Below are 26,407 nucleotides of genomic sequence, written 5' to 3' on the forward strand. Positions count from 1 at the left end.
TGCCGGCCCTGGCTTTTATATGCAGAAAAACAGTTGTGGTGGCACAGGTGGGCTGTGGAGTTTTCATCACATGTTGGGGGGTAGGAGGGCCTCAGAAAGGAAAAAGGTTGAGAACCCCTGGGCTAGAGTTTACTTCATTGGCCTTCTCCAGGGCGTAAAAAATCCAGCTCTCATAGAAAAGCACCTAGAAACCCAGGATTCAGTCACTAAGGATTTTCAGCAAGAATTGCATATGGTCAACCTCCCCACATTCAAGTCCAAAATGAACAAAAGGATTTAACAATTTTTAAATACCAACTTTATAAAAAATAAAGAAATAATAATATAATACTCAATTACTATAACTTAATTTCTACAACATAACATTTCTACTTTATAATCCACATACTGTTGAGATTGACAGTTTTGTAATAAATATATAAACCTTAGATTACTCAAACTGCAAGAAACTGTAAAGGACTTCCCATTCATGCTGTTTGCTTTCTCTTTGCATTTCAGTTCAGACAATGAAAAAAGACTAGTCGGTTACACATTAGTAACAAATCAGTTTCAAGCCAATTGCACCTTCTGGTTTTCAACTCCCTAGACACCAATGCTGGTTGCAAATACTGCAGGGGCTGGTTTATTTGCTTATAACCACCCTCCACAAAAAAATTTCCACTGGAATTTAAAAAGACAATTTTTTTTCTATTGATATGTTGTAAAAATTATTTAAAAACCCACAAAAACCTAACAATTAATAGCAGAGGCAGGATTTGATCTAACAGTGTCCCTATAAATAATTAGGGAAGAAAAGTATATGTATAGTGCCTAAAGTAATGAGACATCCCATCGTGGCTGGTGTCTCTAGATGCTACTGTAATAATAACCATTATTATATAATTAATAATAAATAAAACTGAATTAATATGGAATTAATGCTAATATTTAAAATCAAATTTATACAAGTTAAGAAGGAAGGTACTTTACATCTGGGGTCAGGCTTGAGTTATGAGAGATTACAAGTATCAGTTACAAGGTTCACAAGATACATACATAGTACAATTCAATTTAATTAATTTTAAACCAACAATTAAATTAATTAATTTTAATGAATAAATTAATTAATAAAACTGAATTAATATGGAATTGCTGAGATCCCATAAATAGTTATGCTCCTACTGTACATAGTACATACAAGCATTCAGTTCTAAACCAGTAACTGCTGGCTGGGGATTAGATTTCAACCAGATACAAGTCAGTGATGTCCCGCTCTCCGGTTTGATTCACCATCCTGACAGGTTTGTCGTTCAGTTTTGAGGTGCTGAGGAACCATCCTGGATGGGCAGCTGACTCAAAGCTGGAAGTGGAACCAGAACTGGTCTTGAAAAAGAGGAAACGCTCCTGATCCCCGGTCCTGATCTCCTTCATAGGCCCCTTCACCTTCTATGAGAAATAACAGAGGCCAGTTAGAAACAGGGGTGCTCTTTCCAAGGCTTTCATCCTGCAATGGGATGAATATGAGAAGGGGCTTCTAATTAGGACACAGAGCTAGCGTCTGCTCTCACTTGTGCCTATGCAACTATGATGTGGGTATCCCTGAGCAGAATTTGGTCCAAGGAAACACTGGGCTTGACTCTCCCCTGCCTTCCACTTTGGGCTGTCATTTACACCAGTGCAAAGTGGGTGTGAAATGCTGGCCCTCTGATTGTAATGAAAAAACCTGGTACACATAGACAGGAAACTCTGACCCTGACATCACAGGAGTTTCATACACCTGAGAAAGACTGTCCACCAAACAAGGAACCTATTCCTGCTCCTATTAAATGGGATTTCAATGTAAGAAGGATCAGTCCCAAAGGTAGACTACACAGAACTACACAGAAGCTGCAAAAGCATGGCTGCAGTTGTAAACCTTGATCACTAATGATACGTTTTTCACGGCAGCTGGGAGCAAGCCCACCAGTACTGTAGACAGGCTTGCACTAGCTCTGCTCAAACTACGACTTTAAAAATAACCATGTGGACATGGCAGCTCCGGCAGAGACTCGGGCTAGCCCCCTGGGCTCAGAACCAGGGGGTCGGCTGGGCTTGGAGGCCCAAGCTCCCCTTTTTAGCAGACTAGCTCAAACCCCGCTTGGGCAAGTCTGTCTACCCACACAAGGAGACTCACTGCCAGCTGCAGTATAGACATACCCCAAGGGCACAAGAGACAACATGATCTAATGAATTAGTGTGGTGCGATGGACTGGGATTCAGGAGACCTGGGTTCCTTTGAAAGTCACTTCTTATCTCTGCTTCTCCTTCCACTCTTTGTCTTCTGTATTTAGATGATAAAATCTTTGAGGAAGGAACCTTCTTATTACGTTACTGCACAGTGCCTACCACAACAGGGCTCTGATCTCAAATGAAGAATCAAGGTGCTACTGTAATAGCAATAAATGATAATAGTAATCATAAACAGTATCTGGGGAAACCAGTGAGTCCCATGTAAAGGTATCAATAAAAACTGGAGATGTGGATTGAATTTCAGTCACTGTGGAGTTTGTGATGATGCTAAAGATCTGCTAATCCCACTCACCTCCAGCTGCAGCACAGGGCTGCCTTCAGCCTTCACACAGCACAGATACAGATTGTTTTCCACAGTGTTACTTTCCACAATGTTCATAGCAACAGGACTGATGCGCTTTGGGGAGATGTGCGGTGAGCGATATAAATCCAGGTTTAATTTCACTGGGAAGAGAAAAGCAAGAGGAAATCCAGACTCAATTACAATAAAAAAAGCAGCCCGTCTGCCTGTGAAGATCTGGGAAGCACCATCACTTATAAATAGTGAGTGACGAACCTGAAATCCATGCACAATAGCTGCCATATCACTTTATCGGTGACACTGATAGCACTTTTAAAAATAACTGCACATCAGAGGTTCAGTTGTGCACTTTTACTCATCTGAGTAACGCCATCCACTTCAGTGGGACTGTGCCTGAAGACAAAATACTCTGAAGAAACAGGGGTTGGAAAATCAGATCTTAATAATAATCACGTGCAGAAAATGACATTAAAAGAACATTAGAGGTTGCAAAGTCAAGCACTCCAAAGGTAGGAAATGCCAGAATGCCTGTTGCAATCTGAATTCGGCCCCTGTGCCCATATCCATTATGATCGTATTTAATTACCTGATCACCTACTATTTTTTCCACAGGAGCCTTACCTCATTCAGTACGTAGGATGGACCTACTCTGAAGGTGAATCAGGGCTGTGAATAACCCTTGTCCAGCCAGACCTTACTTTCCCACAGGAGACTGCTGCTCAGGTAGAAGCTGATCAGACCACAGCTCCGCAGCAACCAGGAGGTGACTGAGCACCAGGTTGTTATGGACTGGGATGTAGGCAGTCTGGTCTAGTAGTCAGAGCAGGAGTCAGATTCGATGGGCGGAGCAGCCATACAGACTGGGGAATAAAGCCAAGGGCACCAGAGTCAACTGCCAGTTATCAGAACCAGGGGGTCAAGCCTGAGTCAGAACTAGAAATCGAAGCTGAGGGTCAGAGCCAGGATCAGATATCAAATGTCAGAGTCAAGGGTCAGAAGTCAGAGGCCAGAGCCAGGACTGGTCACTGAGGATTGGTGGCGAGGTGTGAGGGCAGGAACTGGAGGAGAGGTGAGGATCGAGTGTGCAGCAGCCTGGCTGGGGAGCAGGGCTTTCTTGTCAATTTCACGGCTTGGAACACAGTGTCTACACAGACACTGTGTCACCCTAACATCACCGACATAAGCCCTACGCCTCTCGTGGAGGTGGACTTCTTATGTCGGTGTAGTAGGGCACTTACATCGGCTGGAGCAAGGCTGTAGTGTACACACTGACATAATTAGGTCAACCTAAGGCCTGGTCTATACTACATAGGTAGGTCGACATACGGCAGGAGCAAAGGTAGGAACCAGGAGCAGTGCAGGAGACAGGCACAAGCAGGGTCCAATGCAGCCACAACAGGAAACCACCTTGTTTCTCAGACAAGCTTCCTGTGCTTCCTTCTGGCTTAGCATGGTTGGACCAAACGGTGGAGCCAGGAGAGCCTCCAATCAGGGCTCCCATGGGTGGAATCTTGGCTGAGGCTATAGCCCTAGTAACTCCTGGGCCCACATGGTTTCAGTGGACTCTGGGTGGAGGCCAGGATGCAGCAGCTGTCTGGGCCTCCCAGGCCCGACTTTGAGACCCGGCACACCATGCATTGCTCCTTCATCAACTGGGAGGTGAAGTTCGTCCCTTGCTCTCTTAGTATTTCTCTGGGGAGCCTCACTTGGGCAAATACTTCTGTGAGTTCATTAGCATCGACAGCCACCATTGCTGACCGGATGGGAATGGCCTCAGGGTAGCTGGTGGCACAGTCGAAGATTACAAGGATATATTTGTGCCCCACTGCAGACTTCTCTAATGGGCCCCCCAGATTAGAGGGTACCCCTACAATGAGTAGTGTTACTGGGGGGAACCTTTTTCTGGCCCATCCACTGGCACTCAGGGAATGATGCATAATAGTCCCACGCTTCTGGATGGACGCCCAGCCAGGAGAACTTGGTGGTCACTCTGTTAAGAGTCTTCTCTTGTCCTAATGACCCCCCACATGGTGCTGCATGGCCAGTTGAAGCACCCCTCTTTGAAACTTCCTTGGCCCTCAGAGCGCATTCTTACCTCCTCCACCTTGGGATCTTTCAATTCCTGATAGGTCTCCTCCTCTACCAGTTTGAAATGGGGCCACTGTTTCAACTGCTGAGAGTCTAATACTTTGTCAGCTGGGCAGGCGAGCTGCTCATAAACCCTACACAGGGTTGGTTCATTCCTTTCTTCTTCCACAAAGTTTACCTCACTAGACAGCAGGTCAAGGTGGAGAGGTGGCAGCGAGCCCCTACTACTCCAGCTGGGTTCAAGAGAATGGTCGTTCCCCACAAGGATGATCACTCTCCTGGGTCTTTGTCTTCCCTTGGAGCCTTCTCCTCTCAAGGCCCCTTCTCAGCCACCGTGGCCATCTCCTGCCTTCCTGGGCCTTCCTGCTCTGGCTTGGCACTTTCTATGGATGTGCTCCGCTACACGTTGAAAAAACAACGGAAGTCCTTGTGGCACTTAGAGACTAACAAATTTATTTGGGCATAAGTTTTCATGAGCTAAAACCCACTTCATCAGATGCATGGAGTGGAAAATACAGTAGGCAGGTATAAATATACAGCACATGAAAAGATGAGAGTTGCCTTACCAAGTGGAGGGTGGGGGTCAGTGGTAAGAAGGGCAGTTCAAAGAGGATGGATGTGACTTCTTCAAAAAAACTACCAACTGAGCCAGCGTATGACCACGTAGGCCAGGTCTTTGGCCATTCCTACCTGCACCGTTCTGCACAGTCAGTCATACTTCTCTCGTCAGGTAGGGTGTATGTTTCCATGGATGCACTGGAGGTAGATCATAACTCCAGATTTACCATTCGGCATCACCAGCTGTCCCCCGACTAAAGTCTGGCGACAGTCAGAGTCCATCAGTCCTTGTACTGATACTGCATCCATTTGCATGGGAACTAACATTTTCCTTGGGCCTCTCTTCTGAGCCCTGTTATAAGCTGCCCAGGCCTGACCATAATTACAGTCCATGAATGGACTCCTTTCTGAAATGGCCTTCCTGTCCACATACAGAATGGCCACCCGTGGGAGAAGTCGGATCCACTGTTGATATTCCCTTTGAATATGGCCACTCGGTTGCACCTGGATCCCTCCTGGCTGGCTGAGGGCAGGCTTCTGGGTTCCTCACTTGGCCTCTGGACCCCCTCTACTAGGGTTGGGTGTCCAAGTTCCTCTAGGTACCCTCAGCATGATGTGGGGGGTACATGAGGGCCGGGGGCACTCAGGGCTGACTTGGGACATCAGGTAACTCTCCACCAAAGCCTCTGCCTCTGCCAAGGTTTCCAGTCAATGTCTTAACACCCACTCACTCCGCCCACCCCCCGCCCCGGAGGAGAACTTGAGTGAACGGCTCCATGACGATCTTCTCTCCTACCTGGACCCCTAGGCATCCCTTGGGCTGGAGCCAATGCCAGCCAAGATCCTTCAGATTGTGGGTGACTGTCCGGGGTCAGGCTTTGGCTGGGAATTTCTGGCGGTAGAACTGCTGCAGGTAGGTTTCAGGGGAGATGTTCAGGTATTTCGGATGAGTGTAGCCAGTACGCTGCCTGGCCCAGCACGCTGTCAAGTAGTAGGCCAACAGGCTGGCCCAGTTTCCCTTGAGGCATTGGGCCGTGATGGCAACTCTCTCGAATGTGACAAGAAATGCCTCTAGGTTGTCTACAGGACCCGTTGTTGTCAGCTTTACCGGGATGGGTGGTACTAGATCAGCAGCCCCCCTCCATGGCTGTAGGAGCGTCGCCATCTGCCGGACGAGCGGCTGCTGTGCTTCTGCCATTTCCTTAATCAGCTGTTCCTCCCGCTGCTGGGCCACCTGCTGCTGCTGCTGGTTGAGGAGGACTCACTTCAGCAGTTTCTCCAAATCCATCTCTGGTTTTTGGTTTTACTTCCCCTCTTTCTCTGGCCTACCATCAGGCCTGGGACACTAGTGTGCCTGAATTCTCCACCAGATGTAACAGAGTCCCCAGAAGACCAGGTGGCCTAGTGGGTAATGCACCCAGTTTCCAGTCTCACACCTTCCAGCAGGAAGGGCTTTCAGTCCAGTTCCTTACCGTGGATGTGGCTTCACCTCAGGGTTTTCAATGTCCTCACCCTCCCCTTACTTGGCAGGGGTAGAAATTAGATTTATGCACCTCCAGCACCAAATGCAGTTGGCAAGGGAGCCCACTCCCCTGGGCACTGACCCAGGGCCCCATGAGAGACAACAGTGTCTGGAACTCTGGATTGCCCTCGGAGCTGCCTGCCTGGGTCACTTCCTACCATCCATCGCCCCCACACCTCCAAGTCCAATATAGGATTGCAAAAGAAAAGGAAAGACAATTAAAGCTTCAGCCCCAATGGGCTCAGCGCGCAGCCATCTTTCTCACAGGGTGGCTTCTTTGGCACCCTCAGAGTAGGTCCATCTTCCTCCCCAGCCTCCCTCTTCTGAGCTGGGTTGCTCCCTTGTATGTTTCCTCTCCAGTCGGCCCACGCTCCGGGCCCAGTATTACCCTTTAACCCCTTCTGGTCCAGCGTGGGGTGTGTACACCCCATCACACACCCTGAGGGGAGAACAAGAGGGATGAAGCCCAAAGAATAAGCGATTGAATCAACTGGTTGTGTGCAATGATATAGTGTGTAAATATATGTCAAGCAAGATCTTTTATGAAAGCCTGTAATGTTCCGAACTTGCTGGTAGTTAAGAGATCTGTAGCCAGGTTACGGCTGCGAATGACGCATGTGTAGAACACTGTAACTGTGGTGCAGCTGCAGCATCCCCTTGCCACAGGCAGTGAAGCAATAAAGCAGGGCCGGGCGCCTCCCCAGGCTAGCTGTTTACACAAAACCAACTTCAAGGACCCATCCATTGTCCAGCTAGGAAGACACAATGGTGGGCCATTAAAGTCAATGGAAAGCCGTCGAAGCCAAAAAGAAAATCTCAGGCCTTGTCTACGCTTGTCTATGCTGCCACTTTACAAGGATATCGGCCTCCATGACTGACGGTTACAGAGGGCGACTTAAGATTGTAGTGTAGACATGCCCTGTTTAGAAACAGGCCTGGTTTTGGGGTTTTTTATCCAGAAAGGGAGGACTAACATTGCAGTGGGGTGCTGTCCAGGAAACACTGGATCCTTTCTAGGACAGAGGGCACATGGTAACTTGGATTAGAAAAGGGAATTTAGCCAATGTAGACGTGTAAAGCCTGAGATTGCATCTTTACATTTGTTTCCTGTGTAACTTGTCAGCGTTTACTTTTCTGCACTATTCAATCTCGGAAGCTATGATTTTTCTATTCAATAAGCTGTTTGTTTATTTCTAATCCAGGCAGGTCTCTGGTGTCCAAACTGTGCAGAGTGTAGGTGTCCCAGAGTGAACTGATAATCGGGGGAGAGTTTCATGCCCTCGGGGTTGATGAACCAGAGTGGAAAAGTCCAAGTGTCTGTAATTAAGAACTCAGGGAGATGGATCTGGGGAGAATTGGGACCAGAAGGGGTAGCTGAGGTCACCCTGCAAGGAGTAACTAGGCTGGTAGAAGTGAGGGTGAGTCCTTGTGCTTGAAGGCCAACTACTGGTGTCAGAGCTCTCACTCATAGCAGCCCAGCATTAAGGGTCTCAAAATTACCCAGGCAGGCGGTGACTGACTCCCTCGCTGGTCTGGGTGATCCCCAGAACCTCACACCTATATCAGTAGGTAACTGAGCAAGAGGAGATAAACTGGGGGTGGGGCCAGAGGAAAGAAATATTTTGTAATTTACCTGCTTTGCTGATATTGGGGCCTTGTAAATGCACTGCCATCAGCTGGGCCTGGCTGCCGTGACGCCGCAAGACAAAACTCTTGTGTTCCTCATCTTGGACTGCGTACAGCTTGGAGCGGGTGTATTTGTAGATGAAGGTCTCTGCATGTGTGAAGGAGTTGTTGCTGAAGGACACGGGATCTGAAAACGTGGAGTGCATGACGACCAAGATCACAGAGTCACACACACAGCAACTGCCAGATTCAGAATTTACACCTGGCAAGAGGCACTTGTATCTGCTGCAGGGGCCCCAGGTTTCAAACTTGAGAGGCCTAATTCTCATCCCACTTAGCCCGTTGGGAATCTAGGAGCAGCTTGACTGAAGTCCATGGAGTTTGCATCAGTGTAAAATAGGTTTGAGGAGAGAATCAGGCCCTCCCCCTCCTCCCTTCCCCTCCCCGGGTTACCCATAGCACAAGAGCTGCAGAATTCCCCACAATTCAGTCACTAACAGGCCTGGCCCCTCTTATCTTTCTGTAGGGTCTTACACAGTTTGAAATCTCTCACTGGGACATGTCCCCCAGACCCTGGAATAGATGCACTGGTTAGTAAAGACAGTGCATCTCCTTTGCGTGGCATATTTGGCTAAGAAACTGGTGTACCTTTGCTTTCACTTTTCCACCTGCAGAGACAGCATCCATTGTGCGCTCAGTTCAATGCAGATAGTCAGAAGAGACACACACTCTGTGCTCTCTCACCGAGGCTTTCATTCTTTTTTGTACCCTTAATGTAGATTATAGGTCATCCTATGTAGGTTTTCCCACACACAGGAAAACTCTGTGCTGCTAAACATCATTAAGCCTGTAGACTGCACTGACTAAATTAATTCCTTTTAATTTTTCATGTCATTCAGTTTCTTCTGGAAAGGTCTGCTTCTGGAAAGCAGTGGAGTCTGATCTTAGATCTAAAATTCCCTGAGGCCTGGGAACGCACAGATTATCTCTACTCAAACAGCGTGCAGAAAAGGAAGCTGTCTATATCTGTACCTTCCACCAGCATCCTCATGAAGTCAATGTCTGTGAATGATCTGGCAAGCCGGTTCATCCTCCTTCTTGTCTCCTCTTGAGGCACCTCTGCAGCCCACCTGAAGGCCACCGAGTCAACTTGGTCAATGGCCTTCCAATGGCTGCCCAACTCCGACAGAGAGCGATTCTTGGGGAAGGGACAAGGACTGGAGTCATAGAAGGAGCTTTGTGGGGCAACGAAGCAGTGATTTCAACAGCCAGAAAACAAGATACATCCCCTCACTTCTCTCGTGCATGCTCTCATTCCGCTGCCTATGTGAGCTTCAACTAAGTTTGATCTAGATATGCCCCCAAGCCTCCCAGTCTAATCCACTATTTGGAGCCTTCCTTGTCCACAGGGACAACCGACCTTCATCCACAACAGCCTGCAGGGCTGAGACTGTTCCAGAGATGGGCCAGCAGAGCACCTTAACCTCTGCCACCAGGGACCAGGATGACTGTGATCACTGCAAAGCTGTAGCTCATGAAAGCTTATGCTCAAATAAATTGGTTAGTCTCTAAGGTGCCACAAGTCCTCCTTTTCTTTTTGCGAATACAGACTAACACGGCTGTTACTCTGAAACCTGGCTACCCCAGTTAACCCTTTCATAGAATCCAAGACCAGAAGGTACCATTGTAAGCCTCTAGTCTGAGCTTCTGTATCACACAGTCCAGAGAACTGCCCCATTTGCTGCTGCTCCAGAGTGTTTCTGAGCACAGAGCCTCAAGTCCAGCCCCGAGTCTTCCTAACACCCCTTTACTGCTCCTAAACCTTCCACATTAGGCACCAGTGTAGCATCGGTCTGGGGACCTCTTTGCAGGATAAGTGGGCTGCTCCTTCAGATTGGGCCCTGGTTCTGGTTCCTGGGAGGGTGGGAATCTGCACATCATGCTCTGTTGCTCTGGATTCTGATCTAGTCCCGGAACTGTTTGTTTCTGTCCACGTGGCTCTTTCGTTACTGTTAGTGTGAAAGGTGCTAATGGCTGTCACCTTGTAAGTCTAGCCCAAAGACAATCCCATTAAATCTCATGAACTCCCAGGGCTGTACCAATCACTCATAGACTGGAAGGAGCAAATAAGACCCTTCATGTAGCAGAGACAGCTACAAACAGTGGAGACTGCCCAAGGCACATGAAAGGCCTGAGAAAAACTGTGAGAGTTGAGGGAATTCCCTGATTGCAAACACAAGGGCTAGGATACTGGTTTTGCAGCCTGTGTGTAGGGTTTGTCTAATCCAGGCTAGCTATTCCTGAAAGTGGATTAAGCTAAACTGGAACAAGGCACTCATTCTGGAATAAGAGTGTTCTCACATGGAGTTAATCAGGAATAGTTATTGTGCTTTAAATTCACGCCCTACCTTAATCTGAATTAACTTTCAAGTGTAGACAAGCCCTTTCTTTTGTAAAAAAGGGACTGCTCAGTGCACAAGAAGCACATCCAATAAGTAAACAGGAAGTAAGTAATGGGTGGAGTGTGACTGTGCTCTGACTAACCCAGCGAACCCCTTGGTGACCACTTCACTACACCCTTCAAGGCAGAAAGCCTGGAGAAGCAGTCATAAGTGTGACTCTGAGAAGAAGCAGAGAGCAGATCTTCTTGGGCACAGAGCTCATTGGAGGGGCAGACTTGGGAATTTCTGAGCAAGGAAGCTGCCTGCTTCTTTTTGTTTCTGTGATGTTCAGGGAAACAGGACTTCGGGTCCATTCTTTGAAAATATCCCAAATTACACCAAAGAATATCCCTGACTTGTGTCATCCATTGCTCATCTTAACAGAAACAGCCCTGCATGCCCCCAAATATTGGCTACCACTCACGCCAAAGAGAGAACATTGCTATTTATTGTGGTAGCACCCAGAAGCCCTCCTTGAGAGTCGTCATGTGGGTGCTATACACACACATCGGAACACACAGGCCCTTCCCTGAAGCTAAATCAGAAATCACCCAGGATAGCGAATCTTACAATCATCTCAAAATTAAACTTGGCTCTTTACCTTCATCCGGCAGGGACAGTCAACTTCATGGTGGTAACTATGGGGGGAAAAAACAGACAAATCAAAGATAGCTCAGCATGATCTGTGCTAGCCTTGGTGAAATTGGTAATAAAAAAAGATGGTTTCTTCTTCAAGGCTTTATCCATGTGGATCAAATGGGATCCACACATAGTAGGGCTCAAAGAAGAACCACAGTGACTGTGATATAAGTAACTGTTCTTTTTATCATCCAAACGTTCGGGACATTTGAATGGAGTCATCATTAAGCACTGACAGGGAGCTCATTTCTGGACAAGACCAAATGGAGACAGCTACCTGTCCAGACAAGAAAGATACAAAGATGGCAGAGTGCCCTGAGAAGGTGGGCTTCTTGTAGGCGTGATGGGAAGAGCTTGGTTCTTCCCAGTCTGTAGCTGTAGGGCCTTCAATCACTCATCATGCCCAAGCATATTAAGGACAGGCAATTTAACCTTAACCAAAAGGCTCAAATTGGTGGTGTTTCCTTGTTGGACTCATGAAACCAAATTACCCCAATTAATTGGGTGCCACTCCCTGACTTCATTGGCGCTCCACCCACATCACCCAAGTGGGATTTGACTCTTGACTGCTACAGTGGCTAATTGATGTGCTCATCTAATGGTGCACTCAGCAACACTGTTCCCATCAAAGGCAATGGGTCACCTTCATTCCTATCCCTTCCCTGGGGGAAGGCTGTTTACAGCCTCTGTGCACAACATCTGCTCATGGATGCAATGCCAGATCCTAATCACAACTGCACCAGTGTAAATCCAGAGTGGCACCAATGAAGCCCGTGGAATTACTCCAGCCTCACCTTAAACTGAACTAAGAATCTGGTCCATAAACTCATCTCCAAAGGCAGCCCAACAACGACAGGGCAGACCTGAACCTCCAGTTTCTGAATGAGTAGGAACTGGTAATTACCTATCACATCCTATCAGCTCAGTGAGTGGGTCAGGTACTCTGGCCATTGCTGCTTCTGGAAGAGGAAAAACATTAGATTCAGCTCCAGGTATAATATTCATCTGAACAAGTGCCATCTAGCCCTCCTCATGCTATTTGGGAGCCAGCCCTGCAGGAAAGCCTCCTCTAGTTGATTGGCTTCTGATTCATAGAAAATCAGGGTTGGGAGGGACCTCAGGAGATCATCTAGTCCAACCCCATCCTCAAAGCAAGAGCTATCCTCAATTTCTGCCCCAGATCCCTAAATGTCCCCCTCAAGGACTGAACTCACAAACCTGGGTTTAGCAGGCCAATGCTCAAACCACTGAGCTATCCCTCCCACTGGGAGCTACCAGCCAGGCAACACTAAGTAACATTGCTATAACTAGAAATCAGGCTGTTCTCTGTTTTAACTTTTCTGTGGGAAACTGCCTCAAAAGACTGCACCACACAGACAACCAAGGGAGAAGAAAGGAAGAGGCCGCTGTCTGATGCACAGACGCCCCAGCTGAAGGGCACCACGGCAGAGAAAAGCGATGACAATACCTGTGTCTGCACAACTTCTTCGTGCAATTCAGGGTGTCTTCTGCTCCCTGTAGTTCTGAATGATTTCTTTGGAGTACGTCATCCAGCTTTATAGTGTCTCTAAAACTGGGAAATTCCCAGGGCTCAGTCTCTGATGCATTCTCTCAGATTGCATAATCCAGATGGGGATGGATCTCCCAGTCTATTCCACCAGGGTGAACCCAGGGCCACCCTTAGGATTTATGGGGCCCTATGCAGTGTTATTAAACTGGTGCCCCTATGCCTGACGGCAGCCCGGGTTCACATGTTTATTGTAGATAAGGGTGGTCTTTTGAAGGATTTATTTTAAAAACTGTATGTCTGAAGATCCTAGCATTTAAGGCTAAAGATGAATACTCAGATTGTGCATCTAAAAATCTATGCAAGGATTTTTTAGAGTTGTGATTTTATAATCTTCAGCAACACACTAATGAAATATTTTTAAACCAAATTTTAAACTAAGGTCCTGTAGGCTAACATGTTCTGAGTAAAAACAGATTCAAAATTTTTATGAAAGTTAATGTTTAAAATCAAATTTACACAAGTTAAGAGGGAAGGTACTGTACATCTGGGGTTGGGCTTGGGTTATGGGGGAACTGCAAGTATCGGTTACAAGGTTTACGAGGTACATACATATCACATAACCAGCATAGATCCAGATTGGGGTGTGGGAGTTTTTAAAGCGTCAGTGGATAGGTGGGCTCAGCTACGCCACCCATGGAATGTATTAAGTGTCCAAGTCAGTACTGGTTTAGAGAATAAGTACACGGGTGGGGTGCGTCCCTCCCTTCATCAGGGAAGGAAGTGGGTTATTTCCCTGGTTGGTGTTCTCTGTTACTCGACCTGATACTGACAGTGTCCTGTGATGTGTTCTGTGTAATGCACAACTGTTTTTGTCAGTAAATTCAGAAACTGAGAGTATATACCTGGGGGTTGTCAAATGCCTGTTAAATGGCTTCATTACCACTTGAATGGCTCTTTAACAACTTCAATATTGTGCTAATAGGTCTGGCAGGCTTTTCACTTTTAAGTACTACATCCCATCCAGAGGGAGACTCACCAGGCTGCAGCAGTCAGCTGTGGTGGGAGCCTGCAGGAAGGGTCAGAACAGGGATAGGAAGAGGCGGAAGGGTGGACACTAAGACCCAGAAGTGCTCCAAATTTTCTGGTGCCCTATGCAGCCACATAAGATTGGAAGAGGCCCTGGAGGTTTTTCGACTTCCTCTGTAGCATGGGGCACGGGTCACTTGCAGGAGGATTCTCTGCTCCTTGAAGTCTTTAAACCATGATTTGAGGACTTCAATAGCTCAGACATAGGTGAGAGGTTTTTCGCAGGAGTGGGTGGGTGAAATTCTGTGGCCTGCATTGTGCAGGAGGTCAGACTAGATGATCATAATGGTTCCTTCTGACCTTAGTATCTATGAATCTATGATTCAGAGGAAAGGCCACAAGGGGGCGCTGAAATGGTCTGGGCCAATGGTGGGCAACCTGCAGACCGCAGGCCCCATGCGGCCCACCAGGGTAATCCGCTGGCGGGCCGCGAGACTGTTTACATTGACCGTCCGCAGGCATGGCCGCCCGCAGCTCCCAGTGGCCGCAGTTTGCTGTTCCCAGCCAATGGGATCTGCAGGAAGTGGTGCGGGGCCGCAGGGATCTGACAGGTGTTCATCCAACCTGTTCTTAAAAGCCTCCAAAGATGGGGATTCCACAACCTCCCTTGGAAGCCTGGTCCAGAGCTTAGCTATCTATATAGTTAGAAAGCTTCTCTTAATATTTAACCTAAATCTTCCTCGCTGCAGATTAAGCCCGTTACATCTTGTCCTGCCTTCAGTACACATGGAGAACAATTGATCGCTGCCTTCTCTATAACAGCCCTGAACATGTCTGAAGATTTTTATCAGGTCCCACCTCAATCTTCTTTTCTCAAGGCTAAACAGGCCCAGTGTTTTTAACCTTTCCTCACAGGTCAGGCTTTCTAAACCTTTGATCATTTCTGTTGCTCTCCTCTGGACCCTCTCCAATTTATTCTCATCTTTCCTAAAGCACCCAAAACCGGACATAGTACTCATGCGAAGGCTTCACCAATGCCAAATAAAGGGGGGCATTTACCTCCTGTTTCTTACATACAACTCTCCTATTCATACACCCCAGAATCGTAGTAGCTTTTTTCACAATTGCATCACAGTGTTGACTCATATTCAATTTGTGATCCACTATAAGCCCCAGAGCCTTTGCAGCAGTAGCCAGTTATTCCCCTTGCTGTTGTGCTTTTGATTTCTTTCCTAAAAGTAGTACTTTGCACTTGTCATTATTGAATTTCATCTTGCTGAATTCAGACCAATGCTCCAATTTGACAAAGTCACTTTGAATTTTAAACCTGTCCTCCAAAGTGCTTGCAACCCCTCCCAGCTTGGTGTCATCTGCACATACTCTCCACTCCATTGTCCAAGTCATTAATGACAATATTGAATTGTACCAGATGCAGGACTGACCCCTGCAGGGACCAACTAGAGATGGCCTCCCAGTTTGACAGTGAACCTTTGATAACTACTCTTCAAGTGCAGTCGTTCAAACAGTTCTGCACCCACCTTATAGTGATTTCATCTATACCCCATTTCCCTAGTTTGCTTATGAGAATGTCTTGTGGGACTGTGACAAAAGCCTTATAAAAATCAAAACATATCACATCGATTGCTTCCCCTCAGCCACTAGGCCAGTAATGCTGTCAAAGAAAGACATGATTTGTTCCTGCTGACTATTCCTTATAGCCCTGTTATCCTCTAGGTACTTACAAATTGACTGTTAAATGATTTGTTTCAGTATCATTGAAGTTGGGCTGACCAGTCTATAATTTTCCAGGTCCTCTTTGTTCCCCTTTTTAAAGAGGAATCCTGTGTTTCCCCTCTGAGGCCAAACAAACGAACTCCCCGCAGGGTGATGAAGAGTCAGTAAACCAGCCTCATTTCTCAGTGAGTCAGGTTCACGTCTTTATTTTTGTGGCGTCATGAAGCTAAGTCACGAAGCTACTACATGGAACCTTCTAAGAAAAAGTGAGGCCAGGTCAGACTAGCTGTAATGGCTCTTTCTGGCGTTTGAATCTATGCAACAAAAATATGGTCGAGATCACAATTTTGAAGATAAAAAGTAAAAAGGCAGGCAGAAATAAAATCCATTCAGTCCTTCTTTATCCTTCATCACACAGTAAGGAAACAGCATGGGCTGTTTATTTCCTCATTGCAGCTCAGCCTCCAGGCAGATTCCACAGTGTTTCCCTTTGCCAAGTACATTTGCATATTTCATCATAGGAGGAACAATATGCAAAAACAGGAAGGTGAAGCAAACCCGGATGCTTCAACATGTCACAGACTGTGTCTGCATCAACTCTCATTGGGCTTCCCTGATTTCCCTGTGGCAGGCAAAGTAAAGAGTCGTGGGGGCCAGAATTTCCCCGGGGTGTAGCATGTCTCTGCAGAACCCATGATTTTGCTCAATGAAAATATTTATAGCTATGGTGAGGGCATACGCCTCTAATGTCTAATTACCAATTTGCACGATTTTGATTAAGGGTGTGGTTTAAAACAGTGCAAGTTTGCATATGAGTAGGAGTGGCTTATTTCCATTCAGCTTAATCTGAAAAGAACCCCCCCACTCCCCAAATTATTTAAATCAGATCCGCTTTCTTGTGTAATAAATTATAAATAATAGTAATAATAATAATACCACGCTCTTTTGTTGCACTTTTCAGCCATAGATCTCAAAGCATTTTGCAAAAGTGGGTCAGTAGAACTATCCCCTTTATATAGATGGAGAAAATGAGGCAGGGAGCGGGAAAGTAACTTGCCCACGGCCACCCAGCAGGGCAGTGGCAGAGTTGGAAATAGAACCCAGGTCTCCTGCGTCCCAGCCCAGTGTAGTTAAACCTAAGGTAAGGCCTGAGATAAACTTGGGAAACATCTGCGTGTAGACACAGCAAACTGTTCCTTTAAACCACCAGAGCAACGGGGAACGAAGAGGGATGGACAGTTTGAACTGGGCTGTGCTTGGGAAAAAGTTTGAACAATGGGACATGTGGATCCCCTGAGAGCTGAAGGGATCACTTGGGGCATATGGCCTCATGCATGATGGTTCAGTGCTTCCTCCTTGGCTTTGAGACACTGCCGCTCTGCTCTGCCCAGAATCCTCATCCCAGCCCTGTTACACTGCAGGGTGGGGGGAAGTTTAGTCTGGCCTCGACACATTTATCTAGGACAAGGGGAGGTTGCTCCAGAGAGGTGATCAGCTGGCTAGTTTTACTGCACACAAGGAAAGATCAGAGCGTACTGATCAGCAGTCAAAGCAAGGGCGTGTGTGCATAAAGAGACGTACAGTGCGCTGTCTTTGGGAATGGCTGGTTAGCATTTCAGGGCACTGATTAAAAATTCCAATAGTGTAGTGCCAGTTACTGGGCATGAAGCTTTTTTTAAGCCCAAATTTTGCTTTTCATTTGTGCTTTAGCAAGAGAGTCTATTGCAGGGGTGGCCAAAGCACGGCTCGCGAGCCACATGCGGAAGGGTTAGGAAGTATGGGCTGGATGAATGCACTATAAGGTGGGTAGAAAGCTGGCTAGATTGTCGGGCTCAACGGGTAGTGATCAATGGCTCCATGTCTAGTTGGCAGCCGGTATCAAGTGGAGTGCCCCAAGGGTCGGTCCTGGGGCTGGTTTTATTCAATATCTTCATAAATGATCTGGAGGATGGTGTGGATTGCACTCTCAGCAAATTTGCAGATGATACTAAACTGGGAGGAGTGGTAGATACGCTGGAGGGGAGGGATAGGATACAGAAGGACCTAGACCAATTGGAAGATTGGGCCAAAAGGAATCTGATGAGGTTCAATAAGGATAAGTGCAGGGTCCTGCACTTAGGACGGAAGAACCCAATGCACAGCTACAGACTAGGGACCGAATGGCTAGGCAGCAGTTCTGCGGAAAAGGACCTAGGGGTGACAGTGGACGAGAAGCTGGATATGAGTCAGCAGTGTGCCCTTGTTGCCAAGAAGGCCAATGGCATTTTGGGATGTATAAGTAGGGGCATTGCCAGCAGATCGAGGGACGTGATCGTTCCCCTCTATTCGACATTGGTGAGGCCTCATCTGGAGTACTGTGTCCAGTTTTGGGCCCCACACTTCAAGAAGGATGTGGATAAATTGGAGAGAGTCCAGCGAAGGGCAACAAAAATGATTAGGGGACTGGAACACATGACTTATGAGGAGAGGCTGAGGGAGCTGGGATTGTTTAGCCTGCAGAAGAGAAGAATGAGGGGGGATTTGATAGCTGCTTTCAACTACCTGAAAGGGGGTTCCAAAGAGGATGGCTCTAGACTGTTCTCAATGGTAGCAGATGACAGAACGAGGAGTAATGGTCTCAAGTTGCAGTGGGGGAGGTTTAGATTGGATATTAGGAAAAACTTTTTCACTAAGAGGGTGGTGAAACACTGGAATGCGTTACCTAGGGAGGTGGTAGAATCTCCTTCCTTAGAGGTTTTTAAGGTCAGGCTTGACAAAGCCCTGGCTGGGATGATTTAACTGGGAATTGGTCCTGCTTTGAGCAGGGGGTTGGACTAGATGACCTTCTGGGGTCCCTTCCAACCCTGATATTCTATGATTCTATGATTCTATGATTCCTTTACAGGTAAAGCGTGGCTTGCAGAACCTCCCCCCATCCTCCGCCTACCAGAATTGGGAGGTGTGTGTTCAGGGCTTCTGCCCTCCAGCGGCGTGGTGGGGCTAGGGGCTTCAGCCCTGTGGGGGGCACCTGCTGGGATTTGGGGCTTCAGCCCCACTCTTGCTGAAGTCCCAAGCCCCAGCAGGTGCCTGCTGCAGGGTTTCAGCCCCGAGCCCCACCACCCCGCTGCAGGGCAGAAGGCCCGAGTCCTGGCAGACTCACCCAGCTCTCGAACTTCTGCAGATTATCGTATGTGGCTTGGAGCATCAGTAAATTTGTCCACCCCGGTCTATTGAAATGCCAGCCTGAATGACAAGCTATGCTCAGTCCAATATTTGCATTTGGTTTACAAGCAATCAGCCCTACATCTACCCTCCTTGCAAGCCCGGATGGTCTCCTACACTTTTCATAGGCACAACTCTACAAACACTCCTGTAGGTCTGTACAATCCCATGCAGTGAACCCCTGCAGAGCCCTGCTATCGACTGGTGCTGCCCAGCGCTGAGTGCTTTAGGAAAATCTTTCCCCAAGCTCGATCTGCAGCCAACACCAGATCTCTTGTGCCGCAGTCGGAAAAAACCTGTCTGATCCCACAATGCTTTGCATGTTCTCCCACAATGCACTGGGCTGGCAGTGGCTGGAGGGAGCGCGGGAATGTGGGACAGGCTGGTGCTTAGCCGCAATGTTTGACTGCCCTCCAAGTTCAGGCCTTGGGCAGAGAAGCTGGATGATTTAGTTGGGGATTGGTCCTGCTGTGAGCAGGGGGTTGGACTAGATGACCTCCTGAGGTTACAAAGGTGAGTAACAAATGGATATAAACTGGCCACTAGGAAATTTAGATTAGAAATTAGACGAAGGTTTCTAACCATCAGAGGAGTGAAGTTTTGGAATAGCCTTCCGAGGGAAGTAGTGGGGGCAAAAGATCTATCTTGCTTTAAGATTAAACTCGATAAGTTTATGGAGGAGATGGTATGATTGGATAACATGGTTTTGGTAATTAAATATTCATGGTAAATAGGCCCAATGGCCTGTGATGGGTTTTTAGATGGGGTAAGATCCAAGTTACCCGGGAAAGAATTTTCTGTAGTATCTGGCTGATGAATCTTGCCCATATGCTCAGGGTTTAGCTGATCGCCATATTTGGGGTCGGGAAGGAATTTTCCTCCAGGGCAGATTGGAAGGCCCTGGAGGTTTTTCGCCTTCCTCTGTAGCATGGGGCACGGGTCACTTGCTGGAGGATTCTCTGCTCCTTGAGGTCTTCAAACTACAATTTGAGGACTTCAATAGCAGAGATATAGGTGTGAGGTCTTTTTTAGGAGTGGTGGGTGAAATTCTGTGGCCTGCGTTGTGCAGGAGGTCAGACTAGATGATCATAATGGTCCCTTCTGGCCTAAATATCTATGAATCTATGAATCTATGAAACAAAGGCTGAGGTAACAAAGGTGATGTTGTGGTGGGCGTCTGCTATAGACCTGAGGTTACAAAGGTGAGTTACAAAGGCTGAGGTTACAAAGGTGAGTTACAAAGGCTGAGGTAACAAGGGCGATGTTGTGGTGGGCATCTGCTATAGACCACCAGACCAGGAGGAGGAGGTAGATGAGGGTTTCTTCAGACAATTGACTGAAGTTTCCACAACACAGGCCCTGGTTCTCCTGGGGGACTTCCATCACTTTCATCTGCTGGGGGACTGACATCTGCTGGGATTGCAATGCAGCAGTGCACAGACAATCCAGGACGTTTTTGGAGAGTGTTGGGGACAACTTCTGGGTGCAACTACTGGAGGAACCAACCAGGGGGGCCGTTCGCCTCTTGACCTGCTGCTTACAAACGGGGAAGAATTGGAAGGGGAAGTAGACGTGGGTGGCAACCTGGGCAGCAGTGACCATGAGATGGTCGAGTTCAGGATCCTGACAAAAGGAAGAAAAGAGCAGTAGAATACGGACCCTGGACTTCAGAAAAGCAGACTTTGACTCCCTCAGGGAACTGATGGGCAAGGAACATAGGGCCCTCTGTTGAAGCCGTGAAACTGACAAGAAAGCCCTGCTCCTGGCTACCCAGTTGGCTGCTGCTGGGTCTCCGCTTGTAGCTGGGCTGCTCCCCATGCTCCCAACTTGGGCTGCTGCCCAAGCTCCCCAGTCCCTACTGGGGGCTGTGCTGCCCCCCAGGGTCCTGGCTCCCCATTCCCTATTGGAAGCATGGCAGCCAACCAGACTCCAGGTATGGCTCTACCCACCGAAGGTGAGAAGCCCTGGGCATCTCCCCCCGCCAGCTCCTGGCTGTGAGCAGGGAGGTGAGAAGCCCCAGGGGGCAGGTGAGCTCCTGGGGGGAGCTGTGCAGAGCTGAGAGCTCCTCCTTCAGTCAGTGTAAGTCCTCTTGGTGAGGACATGCACCACCGACAGAAGGAGGGTAGTTTGGACATCAGCCACTACATCAATTACTGCAGTGGCTGTAAGTTGACCTAACCTAGGTCAATTTAAGATTGTAGTGTAGACATGCCTTTAGATCCAGACCCTGCAAGGTATTTAGAAGACCAGCACCCATTGATTTCAGGATTTTGAGGATCTGGGCCTAAGTATCTCTGTACCTTAGTTCCTCATCTGTAAAGGGGAGAGAATAGCACTGCACCGCTGCACGGGGAGTTGTGAGGATAAAGATATTAATTGCTGTGAAGCGCTCAAACACCTTTTAACATGGTTAAAGCTGCCCTCAGCAAACCAGGACACTCCACCAGAGAAGTAGGTCGCATCATGGAATGGGCCACCCATATATCCTGAGGGAAAAAATCCATCTGGCCGCAAACGCCTAATTATCACCTACCACCCCACACAGGACCCATATGGGGTATCACTAAACTATTACAATCCATATAGATATTCAATAGATACTCAATAGATACTCAATCCAAATAGATACTCAATGGGGACCACATCCTGAAAGAGATCTTCCCTGAACCCCCTCCGTAGCCTTCAGACAATCCCCAACCTCATCAAGCTTATCATTAGAAGCAAGCTCCCCACACACCAGGATCCACCAACTCAAAGCAGTACCAGACCATGCTAGAACAGCTGCAAAAGCTGTAGGCATCTCTCCACTGCTACGATGATCAACACCCCCCACAACACACCACTCAAGATCTGTGGGTCCTACACATGCCAATCACAATATGTGGCTTACCTCATCCCATGCACTAAATACCACACCAACAAGCTTTGTGGGTGAAACCAGCCAGCCAGTCGCTCTGCTCTCAAATGAACTCACACAGGAAAATGATAAAAGACAAAAACACCAGATCATCCATGGGAGAATGCTCTTCACAAAATGATGACTCCATATCTGACCTCTCAGTCCTCATCCTCCATATTTCCCCATGTTTATTCCCCCCCCCCCCCCCCCGGCCACTGTTCCTCAGATGTTCTTGTCAACTGCTGGAAATGGCCCATCTTGATCATCACTACAAAAGGTTCCCCGCCCCCCACTCTCCTGCTGGTAATAGCTCACCTTAAGTGATCACTCTGGTTACAGTGCGTATGGTAACACCCATTGTTTCATGTTCTCTATGTATATAAATCTCCTCACTGTATTTTCCACTGAATGCATCCGATGAAGTGAGCTGTAGCTCACGAAAGCTTATGCTCAAATAAATTGGTTAGTCTCTAAGGTGCCACAAGTACTCCTTTTCTTTTTGCGAATACAGACTAACACGGCTGCTACTCTGATAACCTTGCTAGACACTATTAATAAAGACACTGGATTTCTGGCTTATTACAACACTCTGTAACCCATTAACCCCCCTTTTTTTGTCCTATGACTTTAGGGTTGTTAACTACCCACTTCACCTCGAATGGTCTCTTACACTACGAATTCGCTCCTTATGCTAAACAATCTGTTCCATCTTGTATGTAGCTGCGACACTCTGAGTGCCTTCCCAGCCCTGAAGAAGAGCTCTGTGTAGCTCGAAAGCTTGTCTCTTTCACCAACAGAAGTTGTCCAATAAAAGATATTACCTCCCACCCCTTGTCTCTCTAATCGATAGACAAATTCAGGCTAGAAATAAAGAACAAATGTTTAACAGTGAGGGGTAATTAACCAGTGGAACAGCTTACCTAGGGATGTGGTGCTATATTCATCACTGTAGAGTATTAAAGACAAAGTTGGACATCTTCCTGAAAGCTACACTGTAGCCCAAGCAGGAGTTTTGGATGCAGGAGTCACTGGGGAAGGTTCTCTGACCTGGGCTCTGGAGGTGGTCAGACTGGGAGATCAGAATGGGTCCCTTTCTGGCCTTGATTGTGACTCTGATTGTCCCCTTGGTTTGGCTGCAGGAGGGTAAAGCTGGGACTGATTTCTCTGCAGCTCATGGCCTGCTTTAATAGCCCAAACAATAAAGCTGTTGCTTTCATGACCGGAAACACTGTGATGGGTTTATTCACCCTTCCTACAACAGCTGCAGATGCAGACATCACTTCAAGACAAAAGACAGCATGTTACGAGAATGAACTCGTTGTCTGACCTTTGCAAGTTTTACGTGTGCCAGGGACCATATATTATGAATTGCAGCTGAAGCACACGTAGGCTGGGACTGAATCTGCAACCTTCAGCTCCAAAGGCATGAGCTCCCTTGCTGCCTGAGCTAAAGGCAAAGTCCCCTAGCAGTTGGTAAGTCACAAGCTTTTATCGCTAATTTGCTGCGAGCAGCCACTAGGGGGAGACATTGCTCCACACACAAAGGCGATGCCGTTGTAACACCGACAGACCTCGGTGGGCAGGATCGAACCGGGGACCTCTGAAACTTAGCGCATGAGGTAGAAGCCAACTGGCGGTTAGTTAAGGCTGTAGAACAGACTCATTTAACTCTCTCTCTAAGTGGTCTCAGTGCCACTAGATGGGACAGAACATCACCCCCAGGAGGTGTTTGGGTTACACCTTGCAGCAGCGTGTAGAATGCAGCCACTGCTCCCCGAGCATGCGTATAAATAGCAGTGTAGATGGTGAGGCACTGCTCAGATGAGACACACCAGCACCCTTGGGGAGGTGCCCCACATGGCTCTCCCCGCCCAAGCAGTGCCTCCCATGTCTACACTAAAAGAAAAGGAGGACTTGTGGCACCTTAGAGACTAACCAATTTATTAGAGCATGAGCTTTCGTGAGCTACAGCTCACTTCATCGGATGCATATCGTGGAAACTGCTGCAGGCTTTATATATACACAGAGAATATGAACCAATACCTCCTCCCACCCCACTGTCCTGCTGGTAATAGCTTATCTAAAGTGATCATCAGGTGGGCCATTTCCAGCACAAATCCAGGTTTTCTCACCCTCCACACCCCCCACAAATTCACTCTCCTGCTGGTGATAGCCCATCCAAAGTGACAACTCTTTACACAAGGTGCATGACAATCAAGTTGGGCTATTTCCTGCACAAATCCAGGTTTTCTCACATCCCCCCACCCCCATACACACACAAACTCACTCTCCTGCTGGTAATAGCTCATCCAAACTGACCACTCTTCAAGTTAAAATCCAAGTTAAACCAGAACATCTGGGGGGGGGGGGGGGGGGGAGGAAAAAAACAAGAGGAAACAGGCTACCTTGCATAATGACTTAGCCACTCCAAGTCTCTATTTAAGCCTAAATTAATAGTATCCAATTTGCAAATGAATTCCAATTCAGCAGTTTCTCGCTGGAGTCTGGATTTGAAGTTTTTTTGTTTTAAGATAGCGACCTTCATGTCTGTGATTGCGTGACCAGAGAGATTGAAGTGTTCTCCGACTGGTTTATGAATGTTATAATTCTTGACATCTGATTTGTGTCCATTTATTCTTTTACGTAGAGACTGTCCAGTTTGACCAATGTACATGGCAGAGGGGCATTGCTGGCACATGATGGCATATATCACATTGGTGGATGTGCAGGTGAACGAGCCTCTGATAGTGTGGCTGATGTGATTAGGCCCTGTGATGGTGTCCCCTGAATAGATATGTGCGCACAGTTGGCAACGGGCTTTGTTGCAAGGATAAGTTCCTGGGTTAGTGGTTCTGTTGTGTGGTATGTGGTTGTTGGTGAGTATTTGCCTCAGGTTGCGGGGCTATCTGTAGGCAAGGACTGGCCTGTCTCCCAAGATTTGTGAGAGTGTTGGGTCATCCTTCAGGATAGGTTGTAGATCCTTAATAATGCGTTGGAGGGGTTTTAGTTGGGGGCTGAAGGTGACGGCTAGTGGCGTTCTGTTATTTTCTTTGTTAGGCCTGTCCTGTAGTAGGTAACTTCTGGGAACTCTTCTGGCTCTATCAATCTGTTTCTTTACTTCTGCAGGTGGGTATTGTTATTACCAGCAGGACAGTGGGGTGGGAGGAGGTATTGTTTCATATTCTCTGTGTATATATAAAGCCTGCTGCAGTTTCCACGATATGCATCTGAGGAAGTGAGCTGTAGCTCACGAAAGCTCATGCTCTAATAAATTGTTAGTCTCTAAGGTGCCACAAGTCCTCCTTTTCTTTTTGCGAATACAGACTAACACGGCTGTTACTCTGAAACATGTCTACACTGCTATTTCTAGCAGTTTAGCGTCTCACTGTCTCCCTGCTTCTAGACCTTGTCCGCACCGCAGAGAAAGACTCCTGCTGCCGGACCCTTTCCCTGCTGCCTCCTCCCTTGCCAGAATCTTTCATTGCCTCATACACATGCTGCAGTGCGGACACACAGCCTGCTTTTCGCTGTGGCGTGTAGCTACATACACCCTACTACATGATAGAACCTGGAAATCCCAGATGGCGTCTCTGTCCAACAGCCCTCAAGAGCCAGCACAAATTTCAGATGGTCTGCTCACGTGTTCAGGAGCTGAGCCAAAACTGCCAGTGCCATGGGTGGGTTGCCAGATTTTTGAGTGGATTGGGGGGGGGGGGGAATGCTGAGCAGGGTGGGCTGGGAGATTCATTTGCGGTGCCCAAAATACTTAACAGGCCCCTTTGCATGGTGGATAGGAAACTGTGTAACAATGACAAGCTGTCGCTTTAAGTCTATAAGGGGATTTCTGGTCCTGCTGGTAGGTAGGGTGCTCTACAGGGAAGCCTGTGATTGGAATGTCATACAGTCAGTCTCCAAAGAGCCAGCCTAGAGTAAAAGGCAGGGTGAGTTGGGCCTCGCCACTGTAGGGAGCAGCCTGCTTTGTCTCCCGCTGCTTTTGCAATGACTGGGGCGTGGGTGGTCAGGTCTACTGGTTGGAGCAGAAGTCAGGCCTAGTGGTCGGAGCAGAGGGTCAAAACCAAAGACAGCATCAAATACCAAGCTGAAGGTCAGAGTCAGATGCCATGCCAGGGGTCAGAGTCAGAGACAACATCAAGTACTAGGGGTAAGGCGGAGGAGCAGGGGAGCAGGAACTGGGAGTAGATGGGACTCTGGAACAGAAGGACAGGAACCAGGAGTAGGTTGGGAAGCAGGAACCAGCAGCAATATAAGGCTCAGGCAAGCAGGAGGGGTCCATAGTAGCCTCCAAGGATTTCTCCAGTTGCTCAGACAACTTCCTATTGTTACCTCCTGGTTTATATAGCGCTCCTTAGCCAATTCGGGGGCTGGAGGCTTCCCCCAATCAAGAGCTTTGGGGGCGGGTCTCTGTGTGAGCTAGCCCTTCCCTAGCTACTCAGGTGAGCTGCTGGTGGCAGTCATGGCCCGAGTGCTGTGTGGGGACCCAGAGGTCTGGGTTCCAGGCGTGGGATTCCCGTACAGCTTTTGGTCCTTGTGTTAGGGTTCTGGATTTTAAGACACAAAGCGGTGTCATGTTGCA

General features: G+C 47.8%; 1 protein-coding gene across 1 annotated transcript; it reads right to left on the minus strand.

The window, feature by feature from the left end:
• Nucleotides 1-1,215: 1,215 nt before the first annotated feature.
• Nucleotides 1,216-22,812, minus strand: LOC140903671 (interleukin-1 receptor antagonist protein-like). The gene is made up of 7 exons (XM_073325331.1): nt 22,734-22,812; nt 12,348-12,402; nt 11,406-11,442; nt 9,396-9,561; nt 8,371-8,550; nt 2,561-2,712; nt 1,216-1,425 (listed from the first exon to the last, which is right to left on the minus strand). Exons 2-7 carry the CDS (start codon nt 12,392-12,394, stop codon nt 1,216-1,218), a joined length of 792 nt encoding a protein of 263 aa, XP_073181432.1. The 5' UTR covers nt 12,395-12,402; nt 22,734-22,812.
• Between the last annotated feature and the right edge of the window lie 3,595 nt (nt 22,813-26,407).

Source organism: Lepidochelys kempii, chromosome 26 (assembly GCF_965140265.1).
Source record: "Lepidochelys kempii isolate rLepKem1 chromosome 26, rLepKem1.hap2, whole genome shotgun sequence".
Lineage (NCBI taxonomy): Eukaryota > Metazoa > Chordata > Testudines > Cheloniidae > Lepidochelys > Lepidochelys kempii.

What these genes read in the sequence shown, in the direction of transcription:
- LOC140903671 (XM_073325331.1), bottom strand. Translation starts at nt 12,394, where the DNA reads ATGGCCAGAGTACCTGACCCACTCACTGAGCTGATAGGATGTGATAG. An exon ending in GAGCTGATAGGATGTGATAG is followed by an intron (nt 11,443 to 12,347) that starts GTAATTACCAGT and finishes TTCCCCCCATAG; the next exon opens with TTACCACCATGAAGTTGACT. An exon ending in ACTGTCCCTGCCGGATGAAG is followed by an intron (nt 9,562 to 11,405) that starts GTAAAGAGCCAA and finishes CCCTTCCCCAAG; the next exon opens with AATCGCTCTCTGTCGGAGTT.